Below are 26,128 nucleotides of genomic sequence, written 5' to 3'. Positions count from 1 at the left end.
AGGCAGGGTCATAGAAATCACCATAAAAGAACGGTGATGTCAGTCAGGCGTGAACGTGCTCCTCATCTTAGCTATAGCTCCTCTCTGTCTTTCTCATCCTCCTCTCCACCACCACCTCTAGTTTGACCAGTGTATCAACTTGATAGTATGATTGACGTCATTTCCTGTCACAATATTATTTGCTCATGCTAATAAATGACAGGAAATACACTTGGGTCCAAACGGTTTCCTATAGCAGCAGAATTCCAGTGAAAGCGTCACATGAAGAAACTGTTACAAGGTCCCTGTGATTTCCAAACCTTTTCATGCCAAGGAGACCCCTGTATGTATGGAGATAACATGGAAGAGAGTGAAATGTATCGGAATAGTCATTCTTTCATTGTGTTGACTTTTAGTGAAATAACTATTTTACTCCTCATTTTGGGGACCGCCCTGGATGGCCCTCAAGGACCCCACTTTGAGAACAACCTTGTTACAGCCACAGCCAGGGCCCGTCTCTCCCCTGTCTGTCAGCAAGTTCCTTATATGGGTCTGTCCATGTTCCCGGCCTCACCATCAGCCTGCCTACCTGGGCCGGCCTACACACCTGTGAACCATCACCTCGTCACGGAGCCAGGATACGAGGCCTGCACCCCTGAGTGTTGTTTTCACCTCCCTTGGTAGTAGGACTCTTCTCTGGACCTCTAGTAACCTGATACACAATTACTGTGTTACTCCTTGTCATATCTGCGTGCTCAGTACTCTGTGTGGTATTGACCCTTGTTCCCCTGTGTGTAGGATCTCACACCTCCGGCCTGCACCCCCACCTAATGACATCACCATTGATTGATTGATTGAAAATTGTATTAACAGATTGCAGAATGGGTACAGTACGGCTCAATACACACAATTGTTAAGGGGATGCAGACCAGAGAAAGACTTTCGCCTTGTTTACATCAGGGTCCCCCATTTTCAATTCATCATAACATATATATATGACATACATGACATACGGATAGACCGTACTGTTCCATCTAGACATTTATGACATACCAGATCTACAAATATACAGTACTGATTATGAGTACAAAAAGAGTTTACAAAGAGAGTACCGGTATATACATTTGAGGGGGAAAAAACTGTACATTGGAGGAGGTTGGGTAGGTGGGGTGGGGGGGGGGGGGGGGGATTGGGTAGGTGGGGAAACTACATTGGAGGTGGTTGGGTGGGGGGGGGGGGGAAACTGTACATTGGAGGGGGTTGGATTTGGACATTTACAGGGGCCAGTTTCGAGTTGCATTCTCCCGTAGGTGCTCTTTGAGAGTGGTTTTGAAAGTGGGTAGTGATTCACATTCCTTTACAGCCATGGGTAGAGCGTTCCACATTGATGTGGCATAATTGCGAAATGTGTTTAGTCCCTTGTTTGAGCCGAATCTGGGTTTAACATGATTTGTGGTGTTGTGGTTGTGGTATTCACTGACTACCTTAGTGGTGTAGTGTATCTTGTAGACCAGGCCCATTGCAAGTTGCTGTACTCTGTCGTCTATTCTAAGCCATCCTAGGTTGTCAAAATGGGCTGGGGTGGTGTTCTAGGAGTAAGGTCAAGCAGTAGTCTGACTGACCAGTTTGTTTTGTGATGTTTGTAATTTAGTTTTTAGCGCCTTTGAGGTGCTCTGGTACCATGAGGTGCAAGCATAGTCATAGTACCCTTGAATGAGTGCTCCTGCCAGAGTCTTCAGGGTATTCTTGTTTACCAGAGAGGAGATCCTACAAGAATCTTGTTCTTTGGTTGACTTTTTTTTATTACATTGGATGCCATTTTGTCACAGGAAAGATTAGCCTCTAGGATGGAACCCAGGTATGTCATTTCATCTTTCCTTGTGACAATATTATCACCCACTGTAACAGAGGAAGCCGTTGGTTTTGCTGAGTTTGTTATTTTAACCGAAGAGAATGGACTCTGTTTTACCCAGGTGTAATGATAGTTTGTTATCAGCGAGCCAGGTGCAGATTCTGCCGAGTTCCGATCTGAGGGCTTTTTTAACCTGTAACTTGTTCTTGTCAGAGACCAGCAGGGCTGAGTCGTCCGCGAACAGGAACAAGTTGCAGTCACAGGCTGACGACATGTCATTTGCATAAATTAGGAACAGTAACAGTCCTAGTATGCTTCCTTGTGGAACACCACAGCTCACTGGGAGGGGGGGGGGGGGGGGGGGGGGTGCGGATAGAGTACCGGATCTCCTCTCTGGTAAACAAGAATACCCTGAAGACTCTAGCAGGAGCACTCATTCAAGGGTACTACGACTATGCTTGCACCTCATGGTACCAAAGCACCTCAAAGGCACTAAAAAACAAATTACAAACATCTCAAAACAAGCTAGTCAGACTACTACTTGACCTGACTCCTAGAACCCACCTCACCCCTGCCCACTTTGACAACCTAGGATGGCTTAGAGTAGACGACAGAGTACAGCAACTTGCAATGGGCCTGGTCTACAAGATACACTACGCGACCAAGGTACCCATGTACATGTCAAAATACTTCCCAAAGGTCAGTGAATACCACGATCACAACACCAGAGGGAGCTCCACAAATCATGTAAAACCCAGATTCGGCTCAAACAAGGGACTAAACACGTTTCGCAATTATGCCACATCAATGTGGAACGCCCTGCCTAAAGCTGTAAAGGAATGTGAATCACTACCCACCTTCAAAAACACTCTCAAAAAACACCTACGTGAGACTGCAATTCGAAACTGGCCCCTACAAATGTCCTAACCTAGTTGTACAGTAAATGACCAAGTAAGGCTTTGTCAATATTCCAATGTACAGTGTAAAATGTGTGTGTGTCCCCTACCCAACCCCCCCCCCCACCTCCAATGTACAGCCCTCACCCAACCCACCCAACCCCACCCCACCCAACCAACCTCCTCCAATGTACAGTTTCTACGCCAAATGTATATACACTCCTTTTCTGGACACTTTTGTATCACAAACAGTACTGTATTTGCAAATCTGATATGTCATAAATGTATAGATGTAGCAGTACTGTCTATCTGTATGTCATGTATGTCATATATGTTATGATGAATTGAAAATGGGGGACCCTGATGTAAACAAGACGAAAGTCTTTCTCTGGTCTGCATCCCCTTAACAATTGTATGTATTGAGCTGTACTGTACTGTACCCATTCTGCAATCTGTTAATAAACTTTTCAATCAATCAATCAATCAGACTGCACCACACAGACGCCTGTGACCCAGAGAGCGGACTGCACACAACACAGACCAACAAATGACACAAACGCTGCAGCGCTGCTTTTAAGCTCACATCCTGTACGGACACTGGGCGGCGATGTGGTTTTTCTAGTGGCTGAGAGAAACGACGAGACAAATTTGTCTTTTATCAGCCCCCCCCCCCCCCCCAACACCATCCCCTGAGGCATGTCCAGACTCCCTTGAGTGTCATATCGGCGGGTGCAGTGAATCAGTGTGTTGAAGCTTATCGTGTGAAGAGAGGACAGGTCACTGATCTGTGTTAATAACACTGTGATAAGAGAGGTCACTGATCTGTGTTAATAACACTGTGATAAGAGAGGACAGGTCACTGATCTGTGTTAATAACACTGTGATAAGAGAGGACAGGTCACTGATCTGTGTTAATAACACTGTGATAAGAGAGGACACTGATCTGTGTTAATAACACTGTGATAAGAGAGGACAGGTCACTGATCTGTGTTAATAACACTGTGATAAGAGAGGACAGGTCACTGATCTGTGTTAATAACACTGTGATAAGAGAGGACAGGTCACTGATCTCTGTGTTAATAACACTGTGATAAGAGAGGACAGGTCACTGATCTGTGTTAATAACACTGTGATAAGAGAGGTCACTGATCTGTGTTAATAACACTGTGATAAGAGAGGTCACTGATCTGTGTTAATAACACTGTGATAAGAGAGGACAGGTCACTGATCTGTGTTAATAACACTGTGATAAGAGAGGACAGGTCACTGATCTGTGTTAATAACACTGTGATAAGAGAGGTCACTGATCTGTGTTAATAACACTGTGATAAGAGAGGACAGGTCACTGATCTGTGTTAATAACACTGTGATAAGAGAGGACAGGTCACTGATCTGTGTTAATAACACTGTGATAAGAGAGGTCACTGATCTGTGTTAATAACACTGTGATAAGAGAGGTCACTGATCTGTGTTAATAACACTGTGATAAGAGAGGTCACTGATCTGTGTTAATAACACTGTGATAAGAGACGACAGGTCACTGATCTGTGTTAATAACACTGTGATAAGAGAGGTCACTGATCTGTGTTAATAACACTGTGATAAGACAGGTCACTGATCTGTGTTAATAACACTGTGATAAGAGAGGTCACTGATCTGTGTTAATAACACTGTGATAAGAGAGGACAGGTCACTGATCTGTGTTAATAACACTGTGATAAGAGAGGACACTGATCTGTGTTAATAACACTGTGATAAGAGAGGTCACTGATCTGTGTTAATAACACTGTGATAAGAGAGGACAGGTCACTGATCTGTGTTAATAACACTGTGATAAGAGAGGACAGGTCACTGATCTGTGTTAATAACACTGTGATAAGAGAGGACAGGTCACTGATCTGTGTTAATAACACTGTGATAAGAGAGGTCACTGATCTGTGTTAATAACACTGTGATAAGAGAGGACAGGTCACTGATCTGTGTTAATAACACTGTGATAAGAGAGGACAGGTCACTGATCTGTGTTAATAACACTGTGATAAGAGAGGACAGGTCACTGATCTGTGTTAATAACACTGTGATAAGAGAGGACAGGTCACTGATCTGTGTTAATAACACTGTGATAAGAGAGGACAGGTCACTGATCTGTGTTAATAACACTGTGATAAGAGAGGTCACTGATCTGTGTTAATAACACTGTGATAAGAGAGGTCACTGATCTGTGTTAATAACACTGTGATAAGAGAGGACAGGTCACTGATCTGTGTTAATAACACTGTGATAAGAGAGGACATGTCACTGATCTGTGTTAATAACACTGTGATAAGAGAGGTCACTGATCTGTGTTAATAACACTGTGATAAGAGAGGACAGGTCACTGATCTGTGTTAATAACACTGTGATAAGAGAGGACAGGTCACTGATCTGTGTTAATAACACTGTGATAAGAGAGGACAGGTCACAGATCTGTGTTAATAACACTGTGACAAGAGAGGACACTGATCTGTGTTAATAACACTGTGATAAGAGAGGTCACTGATCTGTGTTAATAACACTGTGATAAGAGAGGACACTGATCTGTGTTAATAACACTGTGATAAGAGAGGTCACTGATCTGTGTTAATAACACTGTGATAAGAGAGGACAGGTCACTGATCTGTGTTAATAACACTGTGATAAGAGAGGACAGGTCACTGATCTGTGTTAATAACACTGTGATAAGAGAGGACAGGTCACTGATCTGTGTTAATAACACTGTGACAAGAGAGGACACTGATCTGTGTTAATAACACTGTGATAAGAGAGGTCACTGATCTGTGTTAATAACACTGTGATAAGAGAGGACACTGATCTGTGTTAATAACACTGTGATAAGAGAGGTCACTGATCTGTGTTAATAACACTGTGATAAGAGAGGACAGGTCACTGATCTGTGTTAATAACACTGTGATAAGAGAGGACAGGTCACTGATCTGTGTTAATAACACTGTGATAAGAGAGGACAGGTCACTGATCTGTGTTAATAACACTGTGATAAGAGAGGACACTGATCTCTGTGTTAATAACACTGTGATAAGAGAGGTCACTGATCTGTGTTAATAACACTGTGATAAGAGAGGACACTGATCTGTGTTAATAACACTGTGATAAGAGAGGTCACTGATCTGTGTTAATAACACTGTGATAAGAGAGGTCACTGATCTCTGTGTTAATAACACTGTGATAAGAGAGGACAGGTCACTGATCTGTGTTAATAACACTGTGATAAGAGAGGACACTGATCTGTGTTAATAACACTGTGATAAGAGAGGACAGGTCACTGATCTGTGTTAATAACACTGTGATAAGAGAGGACACTGATCTGTGTTAATAACACTGTGATAAGAGAGGTCACTGATCTCTGTGTTAATAACACTGTGATAAGAGAGGACAGGTCACTGATCTGTGTTAATAACACTGTGATAAGAGAGGTCACTGATCTGTGTTAATAACACTGTGATAAGAGAGGTCACTGATCTGTGTTAATAACACTGTGATAAGAGAGGTCACTGATCTCTGTGTTAATAACACTGTGATAAGAGAGGACAGGTCACTGATCTGTGTTAATAACACTGTGATAAGAGAGGACACTGATCTGTGTTAATAACACTGTGATAAGAGAGGTCACTGATCTGTGTTAATAACACTGTGATAAGAGAGGACACTGATCTGTGTTAATAACACTGTGATAAGAGACGACAGGTCACTGATCTGTGTTAATAACACTGTGATAAGAGAGGTCACTGATCTGTGTTAATAACACTGTGATAAGAGAGGTCACTGATCTGTGTTAATAACACTGTGATAAGAGAGGTCACTGATCTGTGTTAATAACACTGTGATAAGAGAGGTCACTGATCTGTGTTAATAACACTGTGGTAAGAGAGGACAGGTCACTGATCTGTGTTAATAACACTGTGATAAGAGAGGACAGGTCACTGATCTGTGTTAATAACACTGTGATAAGAGAGGACACTGATCTGTGTTAATAACACTGTGATAAGAGAGGACAGGTCACTGATCTGTGTTAATAACACTGTGATAAGAGAGGACACTGATCTGTGTTAATAACACTGTGATAAGAGAAGACACTGATCTGTGTTAATAACACTGTGATAAGAGAGGACAGGTCACTGATCTGTGTTAATAACACTGTGATAAGAGAGGACACTGATCTGTGTTAATAACACTGTGATAAGAGAGGACACTGATCTCTGTGTTAATAACACTGTGATAAGAGAGGACAGGTCACTGATCTGTGTTAATAACATTGTGATAAGAGAGGTCACTGATCTCTGTGTTAATAACACTGTGATAAGAGAGGACAGGTCACTGATCTGTGTTAATAACACTGTGATAAGAGAGGTCACTGATCTGTGTTAATAACACTGTGATAAGAGAGGACAGGTCACTGATCTGTGTTAATAACACTGTGATAAGAGAGGACACTGATCTGTGTTAATAACACTGTGATAAGAGAGGTCACTGATCTCTGTGTTAATAACACTGTGATAAGAGAGGACAGGTCACTGATCTGTGTTAATAACACTGTGATAAGAGAGGTCACTGATCTGTGTTAATAACACTGTGATAAGAGAGGTCACTGATCTGTGTTAATAACACTGTGATAAGAGAGGTCACTGATCTCTGTGTTAATAACACTGTGATAAGAGAGGACAGGTCACTGATCTGTGTTAATAACACTGTGATAAGAGAGGACACTGATCTGTGTTAATAACACTGTGATAAGAGAGGTCACTGATCTGTGTTAATAACACTGTGATAAGAGAGGACACTGATCTGTGTTAATAACACTGTGATAAGAGACGACAGGTCACTGATCTGTGTTAATAACACTGTGATAAGAGAGGTCACTGATCTGTGTTAATAACACTGTGATAAGAGAGGACAGGTCACTGATCTGTGTTAATAACACTGTGATAAGAGAGGACAGGTCACTGATCTGTGTTAATAACACTGTGATAAGAGAGGACACTGATCTGTGTTAATAACACTGTGATAAGAGAGGACAGGTCACTGATCTGTGTTAATAACACTGTGATAAGAGAGGACACTGATCTGTGTTAATAACACTGTGATAAGAGAAGACACTGATCTGTGTTAATAACACTGTGATAAGAGAGGACAGGTCACTGATCTGTGTTAATAACACTGTGATAAGAGAGGACACTGATCTGTGTTAATAACACTGTGATAAGAGAGGACACTGATCTCTGTGTTAATAACACTGTGATAAGAGAGGACAGGTCACTGATCTGTGTTAATAACATTGTGATAAGAGAGGACAGGTCACTGATCTGTGTTAATAACACTGTGATAAGAGAGGTCACTGATCTGTGTTAATAACACTGTGATAAGAGAGGTCACTGATCTGTGTTAATAACACTGTGATAAGAGAGGACACTGATCTGTGTTAATAACACTGTGATAAGAGAGGTCACTGATCTGTGTTAATAACACTGTGATAAGAGAGGACACTGATTTGTGTTAATAACACTGTGATAAGAGAGGACAGGTCACTGATCTGTGTTAATAACACTGTGATAAGAGAGGACAGGTCACTGATCTGTGTTAATAACACTGTGATAAGAGAGGACAGGTCACTGATCTGTGTTAATAACACTGTGATAGGAGAGGTCACTGATCTGTGTTAATAACACTGTGATAGGAGAGGACACTGATCTGTGTTAATAACACTGTGATAAGAGAGGACAGGTCACTGATCTGTGTTAATAACACTGTGATAGGAGAGGTCACTGATCTGTGTTAATAACACTGTGATAAGAGAGGACAGGTCACTGATCTGTGTTAATAACACTGTGATAAGAGAGGTCACTGATCTGTGTTAATAACACTGTGATAAGAGAGGTCACTGATCTGTGTTAATAACACTGTGATAAGAGAGGACAGGTCACTGATCTGTGTTAATAACACTGTGATAAGAGAGGACATTGATCTGTGTTAATAACACTGTGATAAGAGAGGTCACTGATCTGTGTTAATAACACTGTGATAAGAGAGGACAGGTCACTGATCTGTGTTAATAACACTGTGATAAGAGAGGACAGGTCACTGATCTGTGTTAATAACACTGTGATAAGAGAGGACACTGATCTGTGTTAATAACACTGTGATAAGAGAGGACAGGTCACTGATCTGTGTTAATAACACTGTGATAAGAGAGGACAGGTCACTGATCTGTGTTAATAACACTGTGATAAGAGAGGACAGGTCACTGATCTCTGTGTTAATAACACTGTGATAAGAGAGGACAGGTCACTGATCTGTGTTAATAACACTGTGATAAGAGAGGTCACTGATCTGTGTTAATAACACTGTGATAAGAGAGGTCACTGATCTGTGTTAATAACACTGTGATAAGAGAGGACAGGTCACTGATCTGTGTTAATAACACTGTGATAAGAGAGGACAGGTCACTGATCTGTTTTAATAACACTGTGATAAGAGAGGTCACTGATCTGTGTTAATAACACTGTGATAAGAGAGGACAGGTCACTGATCTGTGTTAATAACACTGTGATAAGAGAGGTCACTGATCTGTGTTAATAACACTGTGATAAGAGAGGTCACTGATCTCTGTGTTAATAACACTGTGATAAGAGAGGACAGGTCACTGATCTGTGTTAATAACACTGTGATAAGAGAGGACAGGTCACTGATCTGTGTTAATAACACTGTGATAAGAGAGGTCACTGATCTGTGTTAATAACACTGTGATAAGAGAGGTCACTGATCTGTGTTAATAACACTGTGATAAGAGAGGTCACTGATCTGTGTTAATAACACTGTGATAAGAGAGGACAGGTCACTGATCTGTGTTAATAACACTGTGATAAGACAGGTCACTGATCTGTGTTAATAACACTGTGATAAGAGAGGTCACTGATCTGTGTTAATAACACTGTGATAAGAGAGGACAGGTCACTGATCTGTGTTAATAACACTGTGATAAGAGAGGACACTGATCTGTGTTAATAACACTGTGATAAGAGAGGTCACTGATCTGTGTTAATAACACTGTGATAAGAGAGGACAGGTCACTGATCTGTGTTAATAACACTGTGATAAGAGAGGACAGGTCACTGATCTGTGTTAATAACACTGTGATAAGAGAGGACAGGTCACTGATCTGTGTTAATAACACTGTGATAAGAGAGGACAGGTCACTGATCTGTGTTAATAACACTGTGATAAGAGAGGTCACTGATCTGTGTTAATAACACTGTGATAAGAGAGGTCACTGATCTGTGTTAATAACACTGTGATAAGAGAGGACAGGTCACTGATCTGTGTTAATAACACTGTGATAAGAGAGGTCACTGATCTGTGTTAATAACACTGTGATAAGAGAGGACAGGTCACTGATCTCTGTGTTAATAACACTGTGATAAGAGAGGACAGGTCACTGATCTGTGTTAATAACACTGTGATAAGAGAGGTCACTGATCTGTGTTAATAACACTGTGATAAGAGAGGACAGGTCACTGATCTGTGTTAATAACACTGTGATAAGAGAGGACACTGATCTCTGTGTTAATAACACTGTGATAAGAGAGGTCACTGATCTGTGTTAATAACACTGTGATAAGAGAGGACACTGATCTGTGTTAATAACACTGTGATAAGAGAGGTCACTGATCTGTGTTAATAACACTGTGATAAGAGAGGTCACTGATCTCTGTGTTAATAACACTGTGATAAGAGAGGTCACTGATCTGTGTTAATAACACTGTGATAAGAGAGGACAGGTCACTGATCTGTGTTAATAACACTGTGATAAGAGAGGACAGGTCACTGATCTGTGTTAATAACACTGTGATAAGAGAGGTCACTGATCTGTGTTAATAACACTGTGATAAGAGAGGACAGGTCACTGATCTGTGTTAATAACACTGTGATAAGAGAGGACACTGATCTGTGTTAATAACACTGTGATAAGAGAGGTCACTGATCTCTGTGTTAATAACACTGTGATAAGAGAGGTCACTGATCTGTGTTAATAACACTGTGATAAGAGAGGTCACTGATCTGTGTTAATAACACTGTGATAAGAGAGGACAGGTCACTGATCTGTGTTAATAACACTGTGATAAGAGAGGACAGGTCACTGATCTGTGTTAATAACACTGTGATAAGAGAGGACACTGATCTGTGTTAATAACACTGTGATAAGAGAGGACAGGTCACTGATCTGTGTTAATAACACTGTGATAAGAGAGGACACTGATCTGTGTTAATAACACTGTGATAAGAGAAGACACTGATCTGTGTTAATAACACTGTGATAAGAGAGGACAGGTCACTGATCTGTGTTAATAACACTGTGATAAGAGAGGACACTGATCTGTGTTAATAACACTGTGATAAGAGAGGACACTGATCTCTGTGTTAATAACACTGTGATAAGAGAGGACAGGTCACTGATCTGTGTTAATAACACTGTGATAAGAGAGGACACTGATCTCTGTGTTAATAACACTGTGATAAGAGAGGACAGGTCACTGATCTGTGTTAATAACACTGTGATAAGAGAGGACAGGTCACTGATCTGTGTTAATAACACTGTGATAAGAGAGGACACTGATCTGTGTTAATAACACTGTGATAAGAGAGGACAGGTCACTGATCTGTGTTAATAACACTGTGATAAGAGAGGACACTGATCTGTGTTAATAACACTGTGATAAGAGAAGACACTGATCTGTGTTAATAACACTGTGATAAGAGAGGACAGGTCACTGATCTGTGTTAATAACACTGTGATAAGAGAGGACACTGATCTGTGTTAATAACACTGTGATAAGAGAGGACACTGATCTCTGTGTTAATAACACTGTGATAAGAGAGGACAGGTCACTGATCTGTGTTAATAACATTGTGATAAGAGAGGTCACTGATCTCTGTGTTAATAACACTGTGATAAGAGAGGACAGGTCACTGATCTGTGTTAATAACACTGTGATAAGAGAGGTCACTGATCTGTGTTAATAACACTGTGATAAGAGAGGACAGGTCACTGATCTGTGTTAATAACACTGTGATAAGAGAGGACACTGATCTGTGTTAATAACACTGTGATAAGAGAGGTCACTGATCTCTGTGTTAATAACACTGTGATAAGAGAGGACAGGTCACTGATCTGTGTTAATAACACTGTGATAAGAGAGGTCACTGATCTGTGTTAATAACACTGTGATAAGAGAGGTCACTGATCTGTGTTAATAACACTGTGATAAGAGAGGTCACTGATCTCTGTGTTAATAACACTGTGATAAGAGAGGACAGGTCACTGATCTGTGTTAATAACACTGTGATAAGAGAGGACACTGATCTGTGTTAATAACACTGTGATAAGAGAGGTCACTGATCTGTGTTAATAACACTGTGATAAGAGAGGACACTGATCTGTGTTAATAACACTGTGATAAGAGACGACAGGTCACTGATCTGTGTTAATAACACTGTGATAAGAGAGGTCACTGATCTGTGTTAATAACACTGTGATAAGAGAGGACAGGTCACTGATCTGTGTTAATAACACTGTGATAAGAGAGGACAGGTCACTGATCTGTGTTAATAACACTGTGATAAGAGAGGACACTGATCTGTGTTAATAACACTGTGATAAGAGAGGACAGGTCACTGATCTGTGTTAATAACACTGTGATAAGAGAGGACACTGATCTGTGTTAATAACACTGTGATAAGAGAAGACACTGATCTGTGTTAATAACACTGTGATAAGAGAGGACAGGTCACTGATCTGTGTTAATAACACTGTGATAAGAGAGGACACTGATCTGTGTTAATAACACTGTGATAAGAGAGGACACTGATCTCTGTGTTAATAACACTGTGATAAGAGAGGACAGGTCACTGATCTGTGTTAATAACATTGTGATAAGAGAGGACAGGTCACTGATCTGTGTTAATAACACTGTGATAAGAGAGGTCACTGATCTGTGTTAATAACACTGTGATAAGAGAGGTCACTGATCTGTGTTAATAACACTGTGATAAGAGAGGACACTGATCTGTGTTAATAACACTGTTATAAGAGAGGTCACTGATCTGTGTTAATAACACTGTGATAAGAGAGGACACTGATTTGTGTTAATAACACTGTGATAAGAGAGGACAGGTCACTGATCTGTGTTAATAACACTGTGATAAGAGAGGACAGGTCACTGATCTGTGTTAATAACACTGTGATAAGAGAGGACAGGTCACTGATCTGTGTTAATAACACTGTGATAGGAGAGGACACTGATCTGTGTTAATAACACTGTGATAAGAGAGGACAGGTCACTGATCTGTGTTAATAACACTGTGATAGGAGAGGTCACTGATCTGTGTTAATAACACTGTGATAAGAGAGGACAGGTCACTGATCTGTGTTAATAACACTGTGATAAGAGAGGTCACTGATCTGTGTTAATAACACTGTGATAAGAGAGGTCACTGATCTGTGTTAATAACACTGTGATAAGAGAGGACAGGTCACTGATCTGTGTTAATAACACTGTGATAAGAGAGGACACTGATCTGTGTTAATAACACTGTGATAAGAGAGGTCACTGATCTGTGTTAATAACACTGTGATAAGAGAGGACAGGTCACTGATCTGTGTTAATAACACTGTGATAAGAGAGGACAGGTCACTGATCTGTGTTAATAACACTGTGATAAGAGAGGACACTGATCTGTGTTAATAACACTGTGATAAGAGAGGACAGGTCACTGATCTGTGTTAATAACACTGTGATAAGAGAGGACAGGTCACTGATCTGTGTTAATAACACTGTGATAAGAGAGGACAGGTCACTGATCTCTGTGTTAATAACACTGTGATAAGAGAGGACAGGTCACTGATCTGTGTTAATAACACTGTGATAAGAGAGGTCACTGATCTGTGTTAATAACACTGTGATAAGAGAGGTCACTGATCTGTGTTAATAACACTGTGATAAGAGAGGACAGGTCACTGATCTGTGTTAATAACACTGTGATAAGAGAGGACAGGTCACTGATCTGTTTTAATAACACTGTGATAAGAGAGGTCACTGATCTGTGTTAATAACACTGTGATAAGAGAGGACAGGTCACTGATCTGTGTTAATAACACTGTGATAAGAGAGGTCACTGATCTGTGTTAATAACACTGTGATAAGAGAGGTCACTGATCTCTGTGTTAATAACACTGTGATAAGAGAGGACAGGTCACTGATCTGTGTTAATAACACTGTGATAAGAGAGGACAGGTCACTGATCTGTGTTAATAACACTGTGATAAGAGAGGTCACTGATCTGTGTTAATAACACTGTGATAAGAGAGGTCACTGATCTGTGTTAATAACACTGTGATAAGAGAGGTCACTGATCTGTGTTAATAACACTGTGATAAGAGAGGACAGGTCACTGATCTGTGTTAATAACACTGTGATAAGACAGGTCACTGATCTGTGTTAATAACACTGTGATAAGAGAGGTCACTGATCTGTGTTAATAACACTGTGATAAGAGAGGACAGGTCACTGATCTGTGTTAATAACACTGTGATAAGAGAGGACACTGATCTGTGTTAATAACACTGTGATAAGAGAGGTCACTGATCTGTGTTAATAACACTGTGATAAGAGAGGACAGGTCACTGATCTGTGTTAATAACACTGTGATAAGAGAGGACAGGTCACTGATCTGTGTTAATAACACTGTGATAAGAGAGGACAGGTCACTGATCTGTGTTAATAACACTGTGATAAGAGAGGACAGGTCACTGATCTGTGTTAATAACACTGTGATAAGAGAGGTCACTGATCTGTGTTAATAACACTGTGATAAGAGAGGTCACTGATCTGTGTTAATAACACTGTGATAAGAGAGGACAGGTCACTGATCTGTGTTAATAACACTGTGATAAGAGAGGTCACTGATCTGTGTTAATAACACTGTGATAAGAGAGGACAGGTCACTGATCTGTGTTAATAACACTGTGATAAGAGAGGACAGGTCACTGATCTGTGTTAATAACACTGTGATAAGAGAGGTCACTGATCTGTGTTAATAACACTGTGATAAGAGAGGACAGGTCACTGATCTGTGTTAATAACACTGTGATAAGAGAGGACACTGATCTCTGTGTTAATAACACTGTGATAAGAGAGGTCACTGATCTGTGTTAATAACACTGTGATAAGAGAGGACACTGATCTGTGTTAATAACACTGTGATAAGAGAGGTCACTGATCTGTGTTAATAACACTGTGATAAGAGAGGTCACTGATCTCTGTGTTAATAACACTGTGATAAGAGAGGACAGGTCACTGATCTGTGTTAATAACACTGTGATAAGAGAGGTCACTGATCTGTGTTAATAACACTGTGATAAGAGAGGACAGGTCACTGATCTGTGTTAATAACACTGTGATAAGAGAGGACACTGATCTGTGTTAATAACACTGTGATAAGAGAGGTCACTGATCTCTGTGTTAATAACACTGTGATAAGAGAGGACAGGTCACTGATCTGTGTTAATAACACTGTGATAAGAGAGGTCACTGATCTGTGTTAATAACACTGTGATAAGAGAGGTCACTGATCTGTGTTAATAACACTGTGATAAGAGAGGACAGGTCACTGATCTGTGTTAATAACACTGTGATAAGAGAGGTCACTGATCTGTGTTAATAACACTGTGATAAGAGAGGTCACTGATCTGTGTTAATAACACTGTGATAAGAGAGGACAGGTCACTGATCTGTGTTAATAACACTGTGATAAGAGAGGTCACTGATCTGTGTTAATAACACTGTGATAAGAGAGGTCACTGATCTGTGTTAATAACACTGTGATAAGAGAGGACAGGTCACTGATCTGTGTTAATAACACTGTGATAAGAGAGGTCACTGATCTGTGTTAATAACACTGTGATAAGAGAGGACAGGTCACTGATCTGTGTTAATAACACTGTGATAAGAGAGGACACTGATCTGTGTTAATAACACTGTGATAAGAGAGGACAGGTCACTGATCTGTGTTAATAACACTGTGATAAGAGAGGACAGGTCACTGATCTGTGTTAATAACACTGTGATAAGAGAGGACAGGTCACTGATCTCTGTGTTAATAACACTGTGATAAGAGAGGACAGGTCACTGATCTGTGTTAATAACACTGTGATAAGAGAGGTCACTGATCTGTGTTAATAACACTGTGATAAGAGAGGTCACTGATCTGTGTTAATAACACTGTGATAAGAGAGGACAGGTCACTGATCTGTGTTAATAACACTGTGATAAGAGAGGACAGGTCACTGATCTGTGTTAATAACACTGTGATAAGAGAGGTCACTGATCTGTGTTAATAACACTGTGATAAGAGAGGACAGGTCACTGATCTGTGTTAATAACACTGTGATAAGAGAGGACAGGTCACTGATCTGTGTTAATAACACTGTGATAAGAGAGGTCACTGATCTGTGTTAATAACACTGTGATAAGAGAGGACAGGTCACTGATCTGTGTTAATAACACTGTGATAAGAGAGGTCACTGATCTGTGTTAATAACACTGTGATAAGAGAGGTCACTGATCTCTGTGTTAATAACACTGTGATAAGAGAGGACAGGTCACTGATCTGTGTTAATAACACTGTGATAAGAGAGGACAGGTCACTGATCTGTGTTAATAACACTGTGATAAGAGAGGTCACTGATCTGTGTTAATAACACTGTGATAAGAGAGGTCACTGATCTGTGTTAATAACACTGTGATAAGAGAGGTCACTGATCTGTGTTAATAACACTGTGATAAGAGAGGACAGGTCACTGATCTGTGTTAATAACACTGTGATAAGACAGGTCACTGATCTGTGTTAATAACACTGTGATAAGAGAGGTCACTGATCTGTGTTAATAACACTGTGATAAGAGAGGACAGGTCACTGATCTGTGTTAATAACACTGTGATAAGAGAGGACAGGTCACTGATCTGTGTTAATAACACTGTGATAAGACAGGTCACTGATCTGTGTTAATAACACTGTGATAAGAGAGGACAGGTCACTGATCTGTGTTAATAACACTGTGATAAGAGAGGACACTGATCTGTGTTAATAACACTGTGATAAGAGAGGTCACTGATCTGTGTTAATAACACTGTGATAAGAGAGGACAGGTCACTGATCTGTGTTAATAACACTGTGATAAGAGAGGACAGGTCACTGATCTGTGTTAATAACACTGTGATAAGAGAGGACAGGTCACTGATCTGTGTTAATAACACTGTGATAAGAGAGGACAGGTCACTGATCTGTGTTAATAACACTGTGATAAGAGAGGACAGGTCACTGATCTGTGTTAATAACACTGTGATAAGAGAGGTCACTGATCTGTGTTAATAACACTGTGATAAGAGAGGACAGGTCACTGATCTGTGTTAATAACACTGTGATAAGAGAGGACAGGTCACTGATCTGTGTTAATAACACTGTGATAAGAGAGGACAGGTCACTGATCTGTGTTAATAACACTGTGATAAGAGAGGACAGGTCACTGATCTGTGTTAATAACACTGTGATAAGAGAGGTCACTGATCTGTGTTAATAACACTGTGATAAGAGAGGACACTGATCTGTGTTAATAACACTGTGATAAGAGAGGACAGGTCACTGATCTGTGTTAATAACACTGTGATAAGAGAGGACAGGTCACTGATCTGTGTTAATAACACTGTGATAAGAGAGGACAGGTCACTGATCTGTGTTAATAACACTGTGATAAGAGAGGACAGGTCACTGATCTGTGTTAATAACACTGTGATAAGAGAGGACACTGATCTGTGTTAATAACACTGTGATAAGAGAGGACAGGTCACTGATCTGTGTTAATAACACTGTGATAAGAGAGGACACTGATCTGTGTTAATAACACTGTGATAAGAGAAGACACTGATCTGTGTTAATAACACTGTGATAAGAGAGGACAGGTCACTGATCTGTGTTAATAACACTGTGATAAGAGAGGACACTGATCTGTGTTAATAACACTGTGATAAGAGAGGACACTGATCTCTGTGTTAATAACACTGTGATAAGAGAGGACAGGTCACTGATCTGTGTTAATAACATTGTGATAAGAGAGGACAGGTCACTGATCTGTGTTAATAACACTGTGATAAGAGAGGTCACTGATCTGTGTTAATAACACTGTGATAAGAGAGGTCACTGATCTGTGTTAATAACACTGTGATAAGAGAGGACACTGATCTGTGTTAATAACACTGTGATAAGAGAGGTCACTGATCTGTGTTAATAACACTGTGATAAGAGAGGTCACTGATCTGTGTTAATAACACTGTGATAAGAGAGGTCACTGATCTGTGTTAATAACACTGTGATAAGAGAGGACACTGATCTGTGTTAATAACACTGTGATAAGAGAGGACAGGTCACTGATCTGTGTTAATAACACTGTGATAAGAGAGGACAGGTCACTGATCTGTGTTAATAACACTGTGATAAGAGACAGAGGTCACTGATCTGTGTTAATAACACTGTGATAGGAGAGGTCACTGATCTGTGTTAATAACACTGTGATAAGAGAGGACACTGATCTGTGTTAATAACACTGTGATAAGAGAGGTCACTGATCTGTGTTAATAACACTGTGATAAGAGAGGACAGGTCACTGATCTGTGTTAATAACACTGTGATAAGAGAGGTCACTGATCTGTGTTAATAACACTGTGATAAGAGAGGTCACTGATCTGTGTTAATAACACTGTGATAAGAGAGGACAGGTCACTGATCTGTGTTAATAACACTGTGATAAGAGAGGACAGGTCACTGATCTGTGTTAATAACACTGTGATAAGAGAGGTCACTGATCTGTGTTAATAACACTGTGATAAGAGAGGACAGGTCACTGATCTGTGTTAATAACACTGTGATAAGAGAGGTCACTGATCTGTGTTAATAACACTGTGATAAGAGAGGTCACTGATCTGTGTTAATAACACTGTGATAAGAGAGGACAGGTCACTGATCTGTGTTAATAACACTGTGATAAGAGAGGTCACTGATCTGTGTTAATAACACTGTGATAAGAGAGGTCACTGATCTGTGTTAATAACACTGTGATAAGAGAGGACAGGTCACTGATCTGTGTTAATAACACTGTGATAAGAGAGGACAGGTCACTGATCTGTGTTAATAACACTGTGATAAGAGAGGTCACTGATCTGTGTTAATAACACTGTGATAAGAGAGGACAGGTCACTGATCTGTGTTAATAACACTGTGATAAGAGAGGTCACTGATCTGTGTTAATAACACTGTGATAAGAGAGGTCACTGATCTGTGTTAATAACACTGTGATAAGAGAGGACAGGTCACTGATCTGTGTTAATAACACTGTGATAAGAGAGGACAGGTCACTGATCTGTGTTAATAACACTGTGATAAGAGAGGACAGGTCACTGATCTGTGTTAATAACACTGTGATAAGAGAGGTCACTGATCTGTGTTAATAACACTGTGATAAGAGAGGACAGGACACTGATCTCTGTGTTAATAACACTGTGATAAGAGAGGACAGGTCACTGATCTCTGTGTTAATAACACTGTGATAAGAGAGGACAGGTCACTGATCTGTGTTAATAACACTGTGATAAGAGAGGACAGGTCACTGATCTGTGTTAATAACACTGTGATAAGAGAGGTCACTGATCTGTGTTAATAACACTCTGATAAGAGAGGTCACTGATCTGTGTTAATAACACTGTGATAAGAGAGGACAGGTCACTGATCTGTGTAAATACACACTCTGTTTGGTACACAGGTCTTTAAAAATATAAGTTGTTGAAGGTCACACAGAATAGCAACTTGAATGGTAATGTCTCTTTAATTATTCATGCAGTGACTCACTGATACAACACGCAACACAATCAAAGAGAGAAAAAAATGCAAATCATAAAAGTTATATTATGAACCCTTTGAAGTACACAGAGATATTGTCATCATCAATCTCATCCACAGCTGGCTCTGTTGGCTCCTCTCCTTTTCTGTGGAGAAATCCAAATATTTGATATTAATAATTACGCAGTGCTATGATGAATATGAAATGTTTCAGCAGCAAACAGGGTCAAACTAGTCAATTGACAAGATCTGTGATGATACTAACAAGTCATGCAGTGGCAGGTAACGTACAGTACCAAGAATACACTGTTCACTGTGTGTGTGTGAATATTTGGCAATAAGGTCCATCGTGCTACATTCTATTCTGTAGGGGTGGGGGCAAAAAAAAAACACTACACCCTATAATCAGTGTACATTATATTATTAGTGATCTTAAAGCTACGTAGGGACAGACTATTTAGAGCATTTGTAGAGCTTGTTGATCTAGACAAGGTCAAGCTCTGACATTAGATACAGTATTTTCTGGGTGTGCTTGCGGTTACACTGGGTCACACTTACAGCATTTGTAGAGCTTGTTGAGCTTGAGAATGTCAAGGTCAGACAAGCCCGTCCTCTGTCCAATGGGAACGGTGGCGTCAGGGATGGGCGTTATGGTTTCCTCTCTGTGCTTGGTGGTGAAGGCGGTCCTGCAGAGACGGAGACCAAGATGATTGGAGAGGAATAGGCATTTGTTTCTTATGTGAATTAAGATTGAGTAAAATATTCTGGTTCTTTATGTAGTCTAGCAGTATGTTGTTTCTCCGCCTTCCATCTTACCTCCCATAGTGCATGATGGAGGAGTAGTCATATGGCAAGTCAGGTCTATCTTACCTCCCATAGTGCATGATGGAGGAGTAGTCATATGGCAAGTCAGGTCTATCTTACCTCCCATAGTGCATGATGGAGGAGTAGTCATATGGCAAGTCAGGTCTATCTTACCTCCCATAGTGCATGATGGAGGAGTAGTCATATGGCAAGTCAGGTCTATCTTACCTCCCATAGTGCATGATGGAGGAGTAGTCATATGGCAAGTCAGGTCTATCTTACCTCCCATAGTGCATGATGGAGGAGTAGTCATATGGCAAGTCAGGTCTATCTTACCTTCCATAGTGCATGATGGAGGAGTAGTCATATGGCAAGTCAGGTCTATCTTACCTCCCATAGTGCATGATGGAGGAGTAGTCATAAGGCAAGTCCAGGTTATTAGTGTCCTGCTTCTTGAAGTTGAAGACGTTGTCTGATGAATGAAAACAACATGTCAGTGTTATGCTATAAATTAGGGATGCTCGATATTGGCTTTTTTACCGATACCGATATTGTCCAACTCTTAATTTCCGATACCGATATCAACCGATACCGATATATGCAGGGTTCCCCCCCCCCCCCCAAAAACTGAATAATTTCAGGTAATTAACATTACATATCTCTTGTTGTGGAATTAACACAACACTATGCATACTTTTGACAGTAAATAAAATCAGAATTTGTTCTTACTTGCTTGCCTGGGTAAATAAAGGTTATAAAAATGTAAAAAAATTTAAATAATCTTTTTTTGGAAAACCGATACCGATATTTTCCGATATCACATTTTAATGCCGATATCGGCCGATAATATCGGACATCCCTACTATTAATCCATAGATGGCAACGGAGGTTGAGTTGACAACTACTCATTCTACAGCACTCTAACATACAATCTTTTGATAATAACGTTTGAAAGCCTTCTTCATCTGAATATTTAAAATAGAATTCTACAGTGTGGCTTTTACAATGTCAGACTGTAACTTGATCCGTTCTTGAAGCATGTTTACTGTTGACTACTACTAATGTTGACCTGACTACTTTTGCTACAACTCTATTTTAAGGGTCACATATTAGGCACCCGCCATGGCCAATATGCAGGTCACAATGACCATGTTTATATTTATGTTTAATAAAAGGAGATTTGACGCCTGGTATCGTCCTACAGTCTGACATGTTCCCACTCGATCCCAACGGGGACCAGCTGACATCTGAGAATCATCAGAGGAAAGTGACAGTTGTGATTGGAGAATCGAGAAAAGAGGGTGGGGCTTGAGATGGGTCAACAAAGTGTACAGGTGGATTCTCACATCCATGGACGTTGTCCCAGTTGATGCTGACGTAGTCGTCGCGGTCGCTCCTGGTGTGCTCGTGGTAGAAACCCAGAGCGTGCATCAGCTCGTGCTGGATGATGCCGTGCTGCACACAGCCGAACCTCTGCAGAGACACCAACTGCTCACCTCCCATGAAGCCCATAAAGGAGTAGCACCTGAGGAGAGAGAGAGAGAGAGAGAGAGAGAGAGAGAGAGAGAGAGAGAGAGAGAGAGAGAGAGAGAGAGAGAGAGAGAGAGAGAGAGAGAGAGAGAGAGAGAGACTATTATGACGATTGCCTACACTGTGTGTACCGTACCTGTTCATCTACCGCACTGTCAGCGGTACTCTTTACTCTTAGTGCCGATTATCAAGTCTTGTGCTTTTCACGCTCACTTCTCTCAAAAGAGGCGATTATCATTATGACGTTGCCACCTGATCCTGTGCTATTGCACGGCCCATTATTGTCCTGTTTATCGTGTTCTTATAGTTCATTACTTACCCATATCTTGGCTCAAGGCTGAGGTACTCTCCCTGTTTCACACGTGGGATGAAATGAATGCAGGTTTTTGAACTGAAGTCCTTCATGGCGGCTAACATCATGCTCCTCTCATCACTATCTGTGAATGAGCATCAGAGTCAGATTTACGCCATCGGTAAGGCCATCAAAGATATACTGTATGGGAGCAAGACTGTTGTTAACATGCAAAATGGTTTGATTTAGTCTTTTGGTGATGACTGCCTTTAGGCATGGGAGACCCATTTATTCTTTCCATTTAATATGGAATGGTTAACCCTTCACTACCATCTGTAGTGTGGTAGTGAAAGGGTTAACCTTCTGTAGTGTGGTAGTGAATGGGTTAACCGTCTGTAGTGTGGTAGTGAAAGGGTTAACCGTCTGTAGTGTGGTAGTGAACGGGTTAACACTTTGCAGTGTGGTAGTGAAAGGGTTAACCATCTGTAGTGTGGTAGTGAAAGGGTTACTCTGTAGTGTGGTAGTAAAAGGGTTAACCCTTTGTAGTGTGGTAGTGAAAGGGTTAACAATGACAATGACAAATAAACTCACCATAGCCATTACTTATAACGAAAGGGATCCTGACTTTCCCGTCCTGAGACTTCGGCCAGAGGCAGCTGTAACCCTTCATGTAACACTTCATGGAACTCCGGGTTCTTGAGATCAAGATGTCTCCCTCCACCAGGAATTCTTTAGATCCTAGCAGCACACAAAAAAAGAGTTGTTTGTATAAAATGATCACCACATCTACTTTTGTCAATGCAATTACAGTAATACCTGAAGATGATACAAAAAGGATTTCCCCCTCGCAGACAAGGGGGAGTTTGTGGTATTAACATGCTAATTGAATGTTGCCTCGACTGTCAATTGCTAACAAAATTGAGAAGCGAACCATTGTTCATCGTCAAAATAGTGGAGGTCATGTCTCTGACGCCATCCTCATCTGCTGAGATCTCTGAATAGAGAGAGAGAGAGAAAGAGAGAGAGAGATAGTTAGCGCGCATGAGGGTCACACAATGCAGTTTTCACAGTGATTCGCACAGTGTCAGACAGCTTGTCATGTCTGAATGATCTTGTCTTGTTGTACAGGTCTGGAGATATACGCCATACTAACTGACATGTGGAACACTCACCATGTTCACCATCGTGAGCCTGTGACGGGAGGGAAAGAGAGACATTACAGTAGTTCAGTTCACAAACTCACAAACTCAAACAGTTCACAAACAGTTTACATACTCACAAACTCAAACAGTTCACAAACTCAAACAGTTCACAAACAGTTTACAAACTTGGTTTAAGTCTGTAGAGTTAAGTGGCATGAAATACGTCATCGCTTTAGAGAGCAGGTAATAGGGATGGATGGTATGCTGGTAGAAATGAGTGCTAAGGTAAAGACTAATCTACCCATATCATTCGTACTGGCTGGGCACACAGAGCCCATTGACCATTACCGTAACACAGACTTCAGACTTAACGTCATTACTGGTTTTGCAAACTGTTGAAACACAGTTTTTTTTAGATGGTATTACAAGAAAAACAAATATAGTGATATACAGTCCACGATTCCAAATATATGAAATGTGTCATACATCATCATTACATTTTCTACTCATGCTAGGATATTTCTCTGCCGCATTGACCGGCCATCTCTTACCATTCCACGATGGGCCTGAGAGAGGCCCAGGAGTAGGAGAAGAGAGACGGTTTCTCTGAGGCCCATTGTCCCAATATGGTGTGGAAATGGTCTGGATAGGATGTGCTGATGTCCTGGACTTGGGGAGGTCACTTTGCAGGCTCTGACACTCAGGTCTGATGTGATCCAGGCAGGACAGGGTTTATATACTGGCTGACTGGTGTCAGTCTCAAGGGATTAGAGGCAACACTCAACGATCTCTGTCTTAGACACACAGTGTTCCGCCCCTGTCTGACCCACTGTGTCCACACAGTGATAATCTCTTTGGTTAATTAAGGAGTGACCGTGGGTCACTACTACCAGCAGGGCCAGGATTATTTTACAGAAAAGGACAGAAAAATTACTCTTATAAATGAGGTAGTGGATGGGTTTTGTAAAGTTGTGGAAAAAAAGTCAGCACACCGTCTGCAGTGTTCCCAAGTTTAATATACTTTAACACAACGCTTCGGCCTGTGGCCTTTTTCAAGTGTCACATGGGTTTAACAACTTTTTTCTTGATGTGGGACCAAAACTAGCCAATGAAATAGTCAATACTGGGAAGAGTTTTGCGGTGAAAGATTGTTGAGAAAGAAACTCTGCTTCAATATATTTGGGATCTGTAGAGAAAGAGGACATTATTGATATGGTAAACAAATGCATGAATAAAACCTCCACAGATGGGGAATGACATTGATATGTCTCTGGTAAAAAATATTATTCAAGGAATTGTGGAGCCACTATCTCATATATTCAATTTGTCATTCAAAATGGGAGCATTCCCTCAAAAAATGAAAATTGCAAAGGTTATACCATTATTTAGAGCTGGAGACAAGCATTTATTTACCAATTATAGACCGGTATCCCTTCTATCACAGTTCTCAAAGATACTTGAAAAATTATATGTTGCAAGATTAGACACTTTCATTGAAAAACATGATCTCCTAATCAACAGCCATGGTTTTAGAACAGCTAGATCTACCTCCATGGCATTAATAGAGCTTGTAGAGGAAATAACGAACGGTATAGAGAAAAAAAAATGTATTAGGAATATTCATTGACCTAAAAAAAAAGCTTTTGATAGATCATGAGATTTTACTGAAAAAGATGGACAGGTTTGATGTCAGAGGGGTTGCTCTCGAGTAGCTGAAAAGCTATATTAGTAACGGGCAGCAATTTGTTCTGATGGGTCAGTATAAGTCACAATGCTTAAACATTACCTGTGGTGTTCCATTGGGACCCAAATTGTTCATTTTATACATAAATGATATTATGTAAAGTATCTGCCATACTGAAACTTCTTGTCTTTGCGGATGACACAAACATTATGTTCGGGGGATGACATACAGCAGCTTTTAGAACTGGCAAAGAAAGAAATTGACAAATTAATTAAAAGGTTGGTTCGAAAAAAGTACTGAAAAAAAACAACTTCATGATATTTGGAAATTGTAAAATAAACACTGATCCTCAACTGTAAATTGATCATGCAAAATTTGAGAGAGTATATACAAACAAGTTTCTAGGGGTTTTAATAGACCACAAACTCTGCTGGAAACCCCATATAAAATATTTGTGTTCAAAGTTAGCGAGAAGTATTGGTATACTGGGCAAGACTATCCTGAATCAGAAAACTCTACATTCGATTGCACACTCATTGTACCATATCTATCACATTGTGTTGAAACGTGGGGAAATACTTATAAAAGCAACTTACAAAAGATATGCACACTGCAAAAAAGAGCCATATATGGAGAGTACATCATGGTAGATATTTAGATCACACAAATAGTCTGTTTGTAAAGAGTCAAACATAAAAATGCATGGAATTAATCAAATTCAAAACTGCACAAATTATCTTTCTGGCAATAAAAAACAAATTACTAAGCAACATTCAAAAGATTTGCATGGCTAGAGAGAGTGTTTATAATTTTAGAGGGACATTAGCTGTAAAACAACCTACAACTCTTAAAAGCATGTGCATTGCAGTTTTTGAGTATATCACTCTGGAATGGTCTGGATGTATACAATTAAGCAATAATATCAACCAATTTAAAGGCAGCTATAAACAAGCA

General features: G+C 40.4%; 1 protein-coding gene across 1 annotated transcript in view; it reads right to left on the bottom strand.

The window, feature by feature from the left end:
* The window catches only part of LOC311239262 (uncharacterized protein), a gene marked incomplete at both ends in the record, with an annotated part of 149,116 nt that overhangs the window by 106,638 nt on the left and 16,350 nt on the right, over window positions 1-26,128 (bottom strand). Inside the window, 4 exons of the mRNA XM_084327568.1 lie at window positions 20,281-20,408; window positions 20,917-20,998; window positions 21,873-22,051; window positions 22,376-22,493. Of these exons, the coding sequence (XP_084183694.1) occupies window positions 20,281-20,408; window positions 20,917-20,998; window positions 21,873-22,051; window positions 22,376-22,493 (507 nt within the window). The remainder of the gene's footprint in view (window positions 1-20,280; window positions 20,409-20,916; window positions 20,999-21,872; window positions 22,052-22,375; window positions 22,494-26,128) is intronic.

This window comes from Notolepis coatsorum (assembly GCF_963971535.1).
Source record: "Notolepis coatsorum genome assembly, chromosome: 13".
Lineage (NCBI taxonomy): Eukaryota > Metazoa > Chordata > Actinopteri > Aulopiformes > Paralepididae > Notolepis > Notolepis coatsorum.
The sequence above is the reverse complement of the archived record's forward strand: the minus strand, read 5'-3'. Positions and strand labels throughout refer to the sequence as shown.